This window comes from Theropithecus gelada, chromosome 10 (genome assembly GCF_003255815.1).
Source record: "Theropithecus gelada isolate Dixy chromosome 10, Tgel_1.0, whole genome shotgun sequence".
Taxonomy (NCBI): domain Eukaryota; kingdom Metazoa; phylum Chordata; class Mammalia; order Primates; family Cercopithecidae; genus Theropithecus; species Theropithecus gelada.
The window spans coordinates 32,099,008-32,112,522 of NC_037678.1; the positions used below are offsets into that span (position 1 = coordinate 32,099,008).

A 13,515-nucleotide genomic window follows, 5' to 3' on the forward strand; every position below is an offset into this window, starting at 1 on the left:
TTAAAGCTATAAATTTCCCTCCAACGACTGCCTTAGCTGCATTCTAGAAATACTGATGTGTTATTTTTTTTATTGTCATTTAATTCAAAATATTTTCCAGTTTCTCTTATGAGTTCGTCTTTGATTCTTAAGTTATTTAGAATGTGTTGTGTGATTTCCCAGTTGGGGGGATTGGCAAGCTATCTTTTTATGATTGATATTTATTATTATTGTTATGTCCTAGTGTATGGTCTACTTGGTGAAAGTTCCATGTGCAACTGAAAAGAATATGAAGTGTGAAACATATGTGAAGAATGATGGCGGGACTCTGGTATAATCATTTTGGAAAAAGTATTTGTCATTCTTGTGTTAACATATACCTACCTATGACCTAGCCATTTCACTCATAGATGTTTATCCAAGAGAACTGAAAATGTATGTTTACACAGAAAGTTTTACATCAACATTCACTGTAGCTTCATTAGTAATAGCCAAAAACAACCCACCAATAGGTGGGGGATAAACAAAATTGGTGTATCTCTACAATGGAACACCGCTTACCAAAAAAAACCACCACAGCAACAAAACAAAAAACCAAAAAACCTAGCTCCTGTTACTGGCTTTTTATTTTTATTTTTATTTTTATTTTATTTTATTTATTTATTTTTTTGAGGCAGAGTCTCGCTCTGTCGCCCAGGCCGGAGTGCAGTGGCGCTATCTCTGCTCACTGCAAGCTCCGCCTCCTGGGCTCCTGCCATTCTCCTGCCTCAGCCTCCCGAGTAGTTGGGACTACAGGCGCCCACCACCACGCCCGGCTAGTTTTTTGTATTTTTAGTAGAGACGGGGCTTCACCGTGTTAGCCAGGATGGTCTCAGTCTCCTGACCTTGTGATCCGCCCACCTCGGCCTCCCAAAGTGCTGGGATTACAGGCGTGAGCCACCGCGCCTAGCCACTGGCTTTTTAGATGTGCCTCTTTGTATTTTAGTAGTTGCTCTAGGAGTTTACATTGTACATCTTTATTATAACCTACTTACTACGTTATATTGTACTACTTCCCATTAGGTGTAAGAACGTTGCATCTGTATAATTAATTCCACTGGCAACCATGTTTTTGCTATTGCTGTCATATGTTTTTCATTAATATAAACCCAACTATACATTGTTATCATTCTTGTTTTAAGTAATCAGTATTGTTTAAAGAAAATGAGAAGGAAAAACATAGCATTTTTCTTTACCTGTATATTGGCACTTCTGATACTCTTCATTTCTGTCTGTCCATCTAAGTTTCCATCTGGGAAAATTTCCCTTCTGCCTGAAGAACTTCTTCCTGCAGTTCTTGTAGTGCAGGTCTGCTGGCAAGGAGTGATCTTGGCTGACTTTATCTGAAAATGCCTTTATGTCTCTTTTTTTTTTTTTTTTTTTTTTGAGACGGAGTCTCGCTCTGTCACCCAGGCTGGAGTACAGTGGCTGGATCTCAGCTCACTGCAAGCTCCGCCTCCCGGGTTCACGCCATTCTCCTGCCTCAGCCTCCAGAGTAGCTGGGACTACAGGCGCCCGCCACCTCGCCCGGCTAGTTTTTTGTATTTTTTGGTAGAGACGGGGTTTCACCGTGTCGGCCAGGATGGTCTCGATCTCCTGACCTCGTGATCCGCCCGTCTCGGCCTCCCAAAGTGCTGGGATTACAGGCGTGAGCCACCGCGCCCGGCTTTATGTCTCTTTAGGGTTTGAAAAGTATGTTCACTGCACATAGATCTCAGAGTTGCCTTTTTTTTTCTTTTCTTTTCTTTCTTTTTTTTTTTTTTTTTTAGATGGGGTTTCACCGTGTTGGCCAGGTTGGTCTCAAACTCCTGACCTCAAGCGATCCGCCCGCCTCGGCCTCCCAAAGTGCTGGGATTACAGGTGTGAGCCACTGCGCCCGGCCTGGAGGTGGCTTTTTCTTCCTTCTGCCCATACGCTTTTTCCTGATGGGAAGTCGCCAGGCATGGGCAATATGTCCCGGCTGCTTTCTTAATCTTAGGTTTTCTCTTAATCTTAGGTGTCCAAGAGTTTGATTGTGATAGGCCTGGCTGTGTTTCTTTGCATTAACATTCGTTGTAGCTTCATTAGTAATAGCCAAAAACAACCCACCAGTAGGTTGTGTTAAACATATTGCTTGGAGTTTTCTGCGATTCCTTGATGTTGCTCAACCAATTCATGAAACTTTAGGTCATTATTTCTTCAGTTTTTTTTCCTGCCCCATGCTCACTCCTCTCCTTCTGAGACATCATGATGTGAGTTGTTTGAATATTGTCGCTCGGGTCCCTAAGGCTGTTTTTTCATTGTTCTTTTTAATCGTGTTACTCTCTATTCTTTTGATTGGAGAACTTTTAAAAAATCTCTATTAAAGTTCATTGACCCTTACTTCTGCCATCTCCAATCTGTTCTTAAGAATAAAGTCCATCCAGTTAAATTTCCAATTTTCACCTGTTATTTTACCTTTACTTTTTGTCCTAGAATTTTCCTTGCTTTTTTCTTTGAGGTGGGGTCTCACTGTGTTGCCCAGGCTGGAGGTAGTACATGCAGTGGTGTGATCATAGCTCACTGCAGCCTCGAACTCCTGGGTTCAAGTGTTCCTCCCACCTCAGCCTCCTGAGTAGCTTTCAAGAGTGAGCCACTGCGCCCTGTCAACCATGGACACTTAAAAAACAGAAAACATAACATAAAGCCTTTAGGCCATGCTTGACAGCCATGCTTTGAGCACCTACTATGTGCCAGGTACCATGCTGGGGACAAAAATGTGAAGAAGGGAGGCTCCTGCAGGGCAAGAGAGAAAGACAGGCTTTAGAGTAATCAAGAAACAGCATTCTGGGCTGGGCGCGGTGGCTCAAGCCTGTAATCCCAGCACTTTGGGAGGCCGAGACGGGCGGATCACAAGGTCAGGAGATCGAGACCATCCTGGCTAACCCGGTGAAACCCCGTCTCTACTAAAAAATACAAAAAACTAGCCGGGCGAGGTGGCGGGCGCCTGTAGTCCCAGCTACTCTGGAGGCTGAGGCAGGAGAATGGCGTGAACCCGGGAGGCGGAGCTTGCAGTGAGCTGAGATCCGGCCACTGCACTCCAGCCTGGGTGACAGAGCGAGACTCCGTCTCAAAAAAAAAAAAAAGAAACAGCATTCTGTGGGAGCCCTGGGCGGGTGCCTCATCTTGCCAGCTGACAGGGAGAACTTCCTGGAGGGGAGCCTGTACACTGAATCTTAACCAATGAGGGGGCATTAGCCAGGGCAGAAAGAGGAAGGCACAGCTTGGGGCTGAAGGAACAGCATGGGCAAAGGCACAGAGGCCAGACAAGGCGGGTGCGGGAAAAAGTCCCAGGCAGGAGTAAGAGCAGTGTCCCCACCCGCTGGGCGCCCCCACGGCAGCCGTCTGTGGGTGGGGTGGGATCAGAGCTTGTCTGAGCTGGTGAAGGCGGGACTCATCCCCACTGTGTCTGGGCCTCCTGGTGCAGTCTTCCGCCCTGACATGCCTGGGCACCTGGGAGCTGACAGGTACGGTGCCTTTCCAGAGAGGTAAGGCACTGGATGGGAGACTCTGACCTGTAAAGAACTGGTTGATGGGAAGCGCCTGCTGCATTGATATGGCATCTCCGCCCCACCAAGGCTTTGAAAATCAAATACTCCCCAAGCTATGGAAACCCAACCACAGGCGGACTGTTAGGACTTTATTATTATAATCACTCGGCCCAATTCCAGCCACCGTGGGCAGAACAATGAGCCATTGAAGCCTTGCGGAGGTCTCGCCTCTCCCATGGGCAGGGACCCGGTGCTGAGGCCTTGGCAGGGAGGGTGGTGGCAGGCCTGTCCGCTACTGCACAGCCCGGGGGCCCGCTGGGGGTCCAGGCTTCGGTCTCCTCACTCATCGAGCGGACGGCCTGAAGAGAACACATCCGGATGGTGCTGCACTCTCCTGACATTCTGTCCCACACTATGACCCTTGTAGGTCAGGAGCTAACTCTGTCTGCTTCGGGGAGACCACGATGCAGAAGACACGGGCGCCCTTCGCAGTCCTCAGCATGCGTGGCCTCACCCACATAATCATAAAAAGGGAGCCTGTGGGGTGCTCCCGCTCCGAGCTGGGGTGCCCAGTGTAGGGGTGGCCCTGGGAGCCCCAGCTGGGTCAGAGGTCAGCAGCCAGGGTAGAGGGCTAGGCACAGCTGGCTCCGCCCCCAGCTGCTGAGTTACAAGGCCACACCACCTCCTGCCTGTGGCTCCACTTGATTCTCAAGCATCTGGTGTATTTCATCATCACTTATAAGCCAAAAAGATTCCAGTTTTAGTTAGGGGGAAAAAAAGTTCCATTCTGTGGAACCACAAGGCCCCATCATTGTCCCACGAAACCCTGGAGGCCAGGACCTCGCCAGGCTTCAGCCAGGTCTGCCCCACGCTTTGCTCCTGCTGCAGCGGCACCGCTGGCTTTGCACCTCCTCCATGTCCTGAACACACGGTTTGTTGGGCCTGGATTTTCACTCCTGTGGGTGCCCAGCTCCCTGCCCTGGCCCCATGGGAGTCAGCTACCAACCAAAAGGCACAGCGGTGGACGTTCTTGTCTGTCTCCCAGGAGCCTCTGCTTGTCCCCTCGCTGGGAAGTAAGGGAAGGCTCTGGGAACGCCTGCTTGGGTTTCGGGATCGGGATTAGGGTAACCCGAGCACCATACACCACATTAGGGCTGGGATCAGGCAGGCTCGGGCCTAAGATGCTTTGCTGGACCCCACAGATGGCTCCCTCGCTGTCCTCATAGGCACAGGGGGTTGGCCGGGGGCCACGACAAGCAGGACTCCAGAACCCTCTGGTGGCAGGACCAGAGGTCAGGGAGATTCGAGGGAGTTCGGCTGCGCCTCGAGAGCAGACATAGGGGAGGATGAGGGACAGGAGGGTGGTCAGTGTGTGGCAGGAGTGAGGCTCGACTGCACCTGCGGGAAAGCACCAAGGGCCCACGGGCACCAGGCCCAGGTCTGAAGCTGCAGCCCTGACGGTTCCCGTGATCAAGTGGACAGGGATTAAGGAGCAGCGTCTGGAAAATGGGCCCACAGTCTTGCCTCTCTCTCTCCTGGAGTTGCCCGGAAGATCCATCCAGGGTGTTGACAGCAGCAATCAGTGGCATTCAGTGCATGGACCTGGCCGCAGGGCGTGGGCACCGTTGTGGGTGGGTGTGGCGCCCCGATCCTCCACTCCTGGCCAGCGCAGGCAGTCTTGGCTGCTGTTGCCTGTATTCCCTGATGACCCATAGTGCCAGCCCGAGCTGGATGCTGTCACCGCCTGACAGAGTGTAGGGTGTCTGCAGCAAGTCCTCAGCTCTTGGCCAGACTTCACCCTGCATGGTGGATTCTGGGAACAGAAAGCCATGATGCCAGCCACGCCTGCTGGGCTTGGAGGTGGGCCCTGTGGCTGATGCTCAGGGAGCTGCTGCAGGTGAGACCCCAGGAGCTCCCTGGTGTCTGGGGCCCCATTCCTCCCACACTCTGCCTCCCAGAACGCTGTCGGGGCTGCGTCACATCCGTTTCCTGGGTTATCAGTCTCATGGCAGCTCTTGCCTGTTGAATCTTCTGTCCAGTTATTTCCCAAGCCGAACATTCCAGGTTGTGGCTGGACAGGCCCTTGCCTGCCTGCCTCCCACTCTGAGCTCCTTCCTTCACTAGCCCATCTGAGGGGGCACCAGCAGCTTGGCTCCCCACAGCCGGCCCTGTGGGACCTGGTCTGGGCAGGGGCAAAGCAGAGCTGGGGTCTGCACAGCACTGGAGCACTGGATCCTGCCTGGAAGAGCACAGCCCAGAAGCCCCAAGCACAGCGGGGAGCCCCCTCAGCCCGGGTGCAGAGGGACATGGGGGCACATGGAGCCAGTTCCTCCCTGCCTGCCTTCTGCTTGGGGTGGCAGCCGGGACGCCAGCATGTACCTGTTTGTTTATTTACGCCCCTGCCTGGTACAGGAAGGACCTCAGGCAGCTTGCAGGGCCATGCAGTGCCCAGCCAGAGAGCCCAGCTCGAAGATGGTGGCAGAGAAAGGAGACTACGCCGGGCATAGAATGCTCCCGTGCCAGGCCCTGTTGAGCTCTGGACTTCTGCTGGGAGGGCTGGGGAGGGGAGGACCAGGGAGACAGAGGTGGGCTAGCCTAAGGACGCAGGCTGGGGGCCCATGGGAGGGGTCTTGTGTGCCAGTGGCCCTACCAGGACGGGTGTGGGGCTGCGGCCTGGGGCTCCATGGAAGCTCAGGGAGCGGGATCTGGAAGTCTCTCTCAGCAGCTGGCTGGCTCCCTGGCCCGGCCAAGCAGGCAAAGGTAGGGGCCAGGGTGCTGGGTGGATGGGCTGTGGCGTCCCTGGTGGCATGGGGGCCCACGTCCAGGTCCGGCTAGAGCAGTCCCAGGTTGGGGGGTAGCTGGGCTGTGGAAAGGGACAGTACTGCACCACACTCCCATTCTGGTCTTCATTCCATGTGAGTTGAGCTGACGCCCCCACATGGGGTGGGAGGTCCACAGCCTGTGCATTTGGGGCCAGGAAGGGCATCTTCTCTACTGCCTAAGAGCAAGACCTGGCCCAGGCCCATCTGGATGGAGAGGCAGTTCAGAGGGAGTTGCTTCCTGATGGGGCTGGGGTTGGGCCCATTGAGGAACGTGCTTCTACCTCAATGGGCCCTGTGCCCGGGCCTTGATACCTGTAGGGGCTGTACCACCTGCCCTGGCCACTGGTGCTGGCCCGCTGGTCTTGGGTGTGCACCCCCTGCTGCTTCCTGCTCCAGAGTGTGGGGATCCCCGTGTCTGCCAGTGGATGACCTACACCGACCCTCATGGACCCTGACTAAGCCCAAGGGTGGGAAGTGGCGATGAGTGAGGGCAGGTGGGCAGAGGCCAGCAGGTCTCATCAGGCTGGGCGGGAGGAGCTCTTGCCCAGGGCAGGGGCACTCAGGGACTCTGGGGAGGAGAAGTGGCTCCCAGAGGGACACGGGGTGGGGCAGCAGCCTGGGACTGGGACCAGGAGGCTCAGGCAGCTCTGAGCTCTGGGAGGCAGGAGTAGCCCCCACCCACCAGCCCAACGCAGACACCAACACGCCTCTCACGCCACCCACTGGAGCCAGGTGCCAACCTGTGCTCTCTTGGGGAGAGACATGAGCATGGGGTGGTGACGCCACTAGGATGGAGCCTCAACCCGAGGTGGCCCAGGCACCTGGAGCCTCAATAGGGCCTGCAGGGGTTAGTGTGGCCTCATGGCCCTGCCCCGGTGGGCACACTGCCCAGCCACCTCAGGGCATCCCCCATTACAAGTCTTGGGTCACCTCCAGTTCTTGCCCAGTGTGTGAGGGGTAGGTGGGGGCCTCAGGCCTGCCCCTGGGGCCTGCTTCAACCTGGGGAGGGGACCAGGGCCCAGGGCCCAGGTACTGGCGGCACCTCTGAGCCGCTGCGCTGGGGCTGGAGTGGCCGTGGGCCAGGTAAGGCAAGCAGGTGTCAGCCGAGGTGAGTTCATGTGCCAAGACCCTGTGGGAGGAGCCCAAACCTGAGGCCAGGAAACAGGTGCTCTCAACTGCAGCCCTGCCTGACGCTGCTGCTCTCACAGGGGCAGCTCTGCCTGAGGGCCCAGCCAGCACTAAGGTCACCTCATGGCCAGGAGAGCAGGGCCGAGGCGCCCAATGGCTGTCAGCTGAGGCTAGGGCCAAGCGAGGCTGCAGCATGCTCAGGGAGGGGGGCTGCAGTCTGAGCATCTCAATCACCCCTCCCCTTGAGCTGATGACCCCTGCTGTACCCTCTGTTCCACTCCTCAGAGCCTTGCCCTCCCCTGCTGCCCCGCTCTGGCCCTGGAAGCCCTCCATAACTGTGTGTCCCCTCCCCTGCATGTGGATCACCCAGGGGGCCTGGGAACTGCCCAATGTCACTCGGGGGTGCTGGGGGCAGGAGAAGGTGACACTGCCCCATGTCAGAGTGGAGGGTGCAGCACAGGGGGCGGGCCACACAGCCTGGATGGGCAGCACCCCCTACCCACTCCTCCCCCTCCCACGTCTTTGCGAAATCTGGTGCCACAGCAGAAGTGTGCAGGATGTCGCCGTGGGTAATTGCAGGTTACACAGAACAATCTGAGGAATTAAAATCATATTTTCATTGCACCATAAAAACATGTGAAGGCGGGAAGGCGGCCCCGGGGCCAGGTGGAGAACACCCTGCTCTGGCTCCACCCTGTACTCCCTGGGCCGTCCCCGGGGAAACACAGGATCGAAACCACTATTGGCCCAGGACACTGGTCCCACACCGGGCAAGGGAGCCTGGGAGAGCGGCCGCTTTGCCCACATTGCCCTGCTGGGCCTTGGTTCCTGCCCTGGCTGTGCAGCTGCCTGAGTGGGGGCTCTGGGCCAGTGTCCCACCAGAGTAGTGAGGTGTGGGGATGGCCAGTGCCTGTGGGGTCCCCTGGGCCTGGTCTGCAGCCAGGTGCCTGCCAGTTCAGCACCGGCCCTGAGAGGGCCTGGGGCAGCAGTGCTGGCCTGTTTGTGGCAGCTCTTTGCCTGCAGCACCCATTGCTTGTAAACTGCACTGGACCCCTGCCTGCCACTTACCAGGAGAGTATGAGCCCCTGTGCAGCGGGAGCCCAAGGACCCACGGCTGCCTGGGATGTGTGTGGTGGACGTTTTGGTCCCTCCTAGGGGATGCGCAGGCCGGCTGAATGGGCCACACAGTGCGGGAGAGCTGAGGTCACAGAGAGCAGGTATGTGGTACACGGTGTGTTCCAGGAAGAAGGAGCACGCAGGGAAAACCACCTGGAGGGGCCAGTGGGGACATGGACGTGTGGGTGGCTCTCAGGCCCCCAGCAACAGGCACTCCTGGTCGGCTGGGCGGGCAGGGAGGCGAGAGGCCCTCCTGGCAGAGTGCCGCCCAGCGTGTACTGCAGGCTCCACACAGCTGCATCCTCTCCATCACCACAAAAGCACCAAGGCCATTTCAAGTTTTCCCTGTGCTCCCTGGCAGGGACTGATCCCAGGGCCGAGGAATCCACAGGCCCTCTGCCCCCTTCCTGGCTGCTGCCCAGAGCCACCCCCTAGAGCCCAGGCAGCAGGTGTAGGCCGACCTCCCGGCCTTGCGGTGCCCCCAAGGCAAAAAACTTGCAGGCCTAGAGGCAAGCCCCACCCACGGGATCCAGCCCAGGCATGCCACCAGCCGTGCGTTAAATGGGACATGGCTGATCAGGAGCTGCACTTGTGGGAGGGCCTGGCCCAGCACTTGGCATCTTAAGTGGGCGTCTGAGAGCTCACGTGCACGCTTCACACGGCAAGTCGGGCTTCTGCAGGCCCATTAAGGCGCAAAGGCATTCCTCTGTGCGCTGACAAGCAGGGTCCCATCCAGGGCTCGGGGCCGGCAGACTAAGTGATGTTTTCTTAAGGAAGACACGCGATTAGCCACCGCTAAAGCCCCAGCACAATGCAGGGCCCGGCCGTGGCTGTCAGCGCTGTCTCTCGGCAGTGACTGACAGGCGCTCCCCAGCCCATCAAGCCTCAATGCACAGGATTAGCCTGACGCAGTCGACAAGCTGACTTGGAGGGCCACACTGGAAACCGGCAAAGTGACTGACATCCAGGGACAGAGAGCCTCACACAGCCCTGCTACCTCCCATCATGGGCCCGCCCGTTGGCGGGCTGTTCCAGAACAAAGCCAGCGTTGCCGCCCCTCCCGAGAGCCTGCCTGGCGCTGGGCTGCCGTTCTTGCTTCAAGGTGCAGAGACCAGGCAGAGGGTCCCAGGAAAAACCCTCAGTGGGCGTCTTCAGGCCAGAGGCCAGACAGCTGTGGGGCAGGTGGGGTGGCTCTGCCTCCTGCCTAGGTGGGGTCCCCAGCACTGCAAGGCTGCTCCCCTCTGCCCAGGGCTGCTCAGAATTGTGCTCAGGAGTTCAAGGGGCCCCAGCGGACCCTAGGCTGCACATGATTTAAGAGGGGCCCGGTGACCTGGCCAGACCCCACCCACCTGGGCGATCCTGGGGGCCCGTCAGGGACACCACAGGCAGAGCACGTTTCAGAAAAAGCACCTTCTTTATTTGCACTGCAGAAATGCCAGGGGGCTCGGACATGGGTGCCCACAGGGTGGGTTTCCACCCAGGTCGTCATCATCTGGCAGCAGGAGCCTAGAAGGAGTGCCAGGTGGCAGAGGCTGAGAGGTGCAGGTGTGAGGTGGACAGTCCCCTGAGCCATCCCTGCGGGGCACACAGGTCACCTGTCCAGCACTTGTGCTCCACGCTGACCGTCTCACAGGCGCTCCAGGAGAGGGGTGAGGCCCTCCAAACCTGCCTGCAGCCATCCTGCCAACAACGGGAAGGTCAAGGCAGCCACCCACCCCTCCCATCAGCCTGGTCATGTCTCCCACTGCCACACCCAGGGACCCCCAAGGGAGAGACGGGTGAGAAACAAACCCTGCAGAGAGTGGCCCCACCCCAGGGCGATGCGTCACAGGGAGCGACGCAGTGCTACAAAAATATTTTGAAATGATAAAAATTTATAGCAGGCTCCTAACAAAACAGCTCTGGGAGGTGCAATGTTCTGATAAGAGTTTCCTCAGGATGCCCTTTGTTTATTCCTATCAAGCGCAGCCCCGCCGGGGGGAGGCAGCCACAGCGAAGCAGGGGGCCCTGAGTACCCCCAGAGAGGCCTCCCCAGAGCCCCTCGGCACCATGCGGACCCCAGAGCCTGTCCACAGGCATCTTGGGGGGAGCCCACTGCTCTGCCTGGTCTCCACCTCAGCCCCAGGGGAGAGATGGAGCCCAAACACCCCCAACCCCGGGATAGGCTGACAGCCGTGGGGGTGCCCCAGGTGGGCTGGATGGCACAGGCTGAGGGCCCACGCTGCCCCGGCCCCCGTCCTCAGCCCTGGCCGGAGGATGCACTGTCAGACCACGAGGCGAGAGGGCTCTGGCACAGGCATCCCTGGGGCAGAGGCCAGGAGCCCTCTCCAGTTTCTTCCTCCTGAGAAGAGGATGAACAACATGCCCCCGGCCAGCCTGACTCTGCAGAGCTGAAACAGAACCAAATGTGTGGGGCAGGCTGGGCAGGGCCGGCCATCACAGGGCAGCGTCTCCACCTTCTGGGAGGCAGGGAAACAAGCGGGTGCTGAACTCTGCAGGAGCCAGGTGGGAGGCCAGCTTCCCGACTGCAGCCGCCTGTGAAGCAGCAACTTGAGATGCCCGACTTCAGCCCGCCCCGGACACCCTCCACGCCAGCATCCGCCTGGGCCAGGCTCCTACGGATGAGCCCTGTTTCTTGAGACCTCTTGTGTGTGGGGAGCAGCTGTGGCCAGGCCGGGGTCTGGGGTTCCCGGGGAGGTTTGGGCCCTTGGGGACTTCTCCTCCTGCCTGTCACCAATGTGGCCTGGTTACAGGACGGAGCATCCCTGTTCTGGGTGGCGTGGCAGGTACAGCCTTGCTGTACACCTGGAGGGAGCCCATGGCCAGGGCTCCTGCACCCCTGCCATGTGCCCTGTCCTCAAACACAGAGCCGGCCCCACTTGCATACCTGGGTCTGGCCTCCGGGGAGCTGGCGGCGGGCGCACCGTGTGCCCTGGCCTGCAGGGATGGTGCTTACCCTCAGCAGCCTGTCACCGTGGGGTCCAGGCCTGACCGCTTGGAGATGCGCAGCTTGACTACCTCCTCGGAGCATGTGGGATGGATACCCACGGTCCGCATCACCTGCGCGTAGGAGGCCCCACACCTGCACATATGGGGGATGGGGGAGGCAGGCGGGGGTCAGCACAGGGAGGGGGGTCCACAGCATCCCATCCCTGGGAAGAGGAGGGCCTCGGAGGCTGCTGGTCTCCTCACTGTCCCCTAACCCCCAGCCAGAAGCCAGGACCCCTGCCCACACCTGTGGGAGCCGTCCACCTCCCTCCCAGCAGATGCTCAGTGCTCATCTAGCCCACCTCCCACCCAGCCACGCCCTGGCTTGCCCTGGCCTGGCTTCCTGCTGTTCCATCCCCTGCCCCAGGCACAGTCCTGCCTTAGGCCTCTGCTCTCTGCTTTACCCACAGACAGCGCATCCTGACCTCACCACACCACCGCCCCCCAGGCCCCACATCCAGCCAGCCACGTCTCTCAGGCCATGCACAACGTCCCAATCTCCAACTACCCCTGTCAACCTGCCCAGAGCCTTTGCCACGGCTTCCTTTGACCCCGGGACGCCGAAAACACACAGCCTGAGCCCAAGACCCGGGCAATGGCCCCAGCTCCAGAAGACATGCAGCAGCCCTGGGGTGGCTCTCCAGGCACTGGCGCCCTGCTCATGGTGGCATGAGTGCTGGGCCGGGTGGGCGAGGGCCCCAGCAGCGACCCGGGGCCACAGTGGACACCTCACCTGGCTCTGGCTGGCTCAACAGCATCTGGCTGGGGCAGAGCTGCCCCTTGTCTCCCTGAACCCGCCCTGTCTGAGGAGGGCCTGAGGAATCTCTGCTGCAAACCCGCGAAGGCCACATAAATGCAGCAAGAGAGGCAGCAGCTCTCCACTGCCGCAATGCTGGCACTCGAGGGACACCCGGCTGCACATCGCATCACGGCCCGCATTCCTCGGGACTTACTTGATCCCCAGAGCAAATCCTTGAGTAACTTCGCCTGCGCTGGGGCCAAGGAAGTGCAGGCCCAGCACCAGCTGCGGGGGCTCCCTCAGGCACACCATCTGAAAGCCGCACATCTCAGCTACCAGCCCAGGAGGGGGCTGGGTCACGTCCACCCTGCATCCACCCTGCACCCGCCTGGGGGGCATGGCTGGGGCCAGCCCTCGGGTGTTCGCCCTGCCAGGCTCTTTCCCACCCTCCCTCTCACCCTCAGCACCCTGGGCCACAGGGATGCTCACCTTTACATAACACTGGGATGCATCCCGTCCAGCCACCGTGAACTCCAGCGGTTTATAATGGGCGTGATAGACCTGAGGACAGGAGACCACCCCTGGATCAGTGCTGGGACAAACCTTGTGGCACCTGCAGCTCCCACAGGCTGCATGGGCAAGGCAGGGTCATGACGGGCAGGAACCATCCATCTGGCCTGAAGGTCTGGTCTGGGAGGGGGAGGAGGGCTTGGCTGGCCACAGGGTGTGTGCAGGCAGCCAGTGGCTGGAGCCATGCTCTACAGGACAGACCCTCTCCCATCCAAGCCTGGGACCCCCACAGACCATAGCAGCAGAGCAGGCATCAGGCAATCCAAGCACCCAGGCTGGGCACAGCAAACCTGCGTGGATATAGCTCCCCCACAACCAACGGCGGAGGCAAGAATGGGTGAGCAGGCGACCACCCGGCTCCCTCAGGCACCCTGGTGCTCCCTTGGCCCTCACTGGAGCAAGGCCGCTGTGGCCACACCGGAGCCACACCGGAGCCGGAGCTGTTGGACAAAGGCTTTCAGCACCCTTGAAGGGCTCGACAGCGTGTCCGGGGCTGCGGCCAAGTAAAAAATGAGTGGGGCCCTCACATGTGCTGCACAGCCATTATTAATTAATGGAACTTCAGAGAATATTGTTCTAACTAAGACAGAATTGAAAAGAAAACAAATAAAGAGTATTTGGCCAT

At 58.5% G+C, this 13,515-nt stretch overlaps 1 protein-coding gene across 4 annotated transcripts in view; it reads right to left on the bottom strand.

The window, feature by feature from the left end:
- Nucleotides 1–9,988: 9,988 nt before the first annotated feature.
- Nucleotides 9,989–13,515, bottom strand: part of TXNRD2 (thioredoxin reductase 2) — a 68,061-nt gene continuing 64,534 nt past the window's right edge. For 3 of the 4 annotated variants that reach the window (XM_025400535.1, XM_025400533.1, XM_025400537.1), the window contains 4 exons: nt 12,810–12,881; nt 12,535–12,632; nt 11,481–11,675; nt 9,989–10,273 (listed from right to left, as the gene is read on the bottom strand). In XM_025400535.1, coding sequence (XP_025256320.1) covers nt 11,552–11,675; nt 12,535–12,632; nt 12,810–12,881 — 294 coding nt within the window. In that variant the 3' untranslated portion in view covers nt 9,989–10,273; nt 11,481–11,551. The remainder of the gene's footprint in view (nt 10,274–11,480; nt 11,676–12,534; nt 12,633–12,809; nt 12,882–13,515) is intronic. The other variant, XM_025400536.1, reaches the window with a different exon arrangement.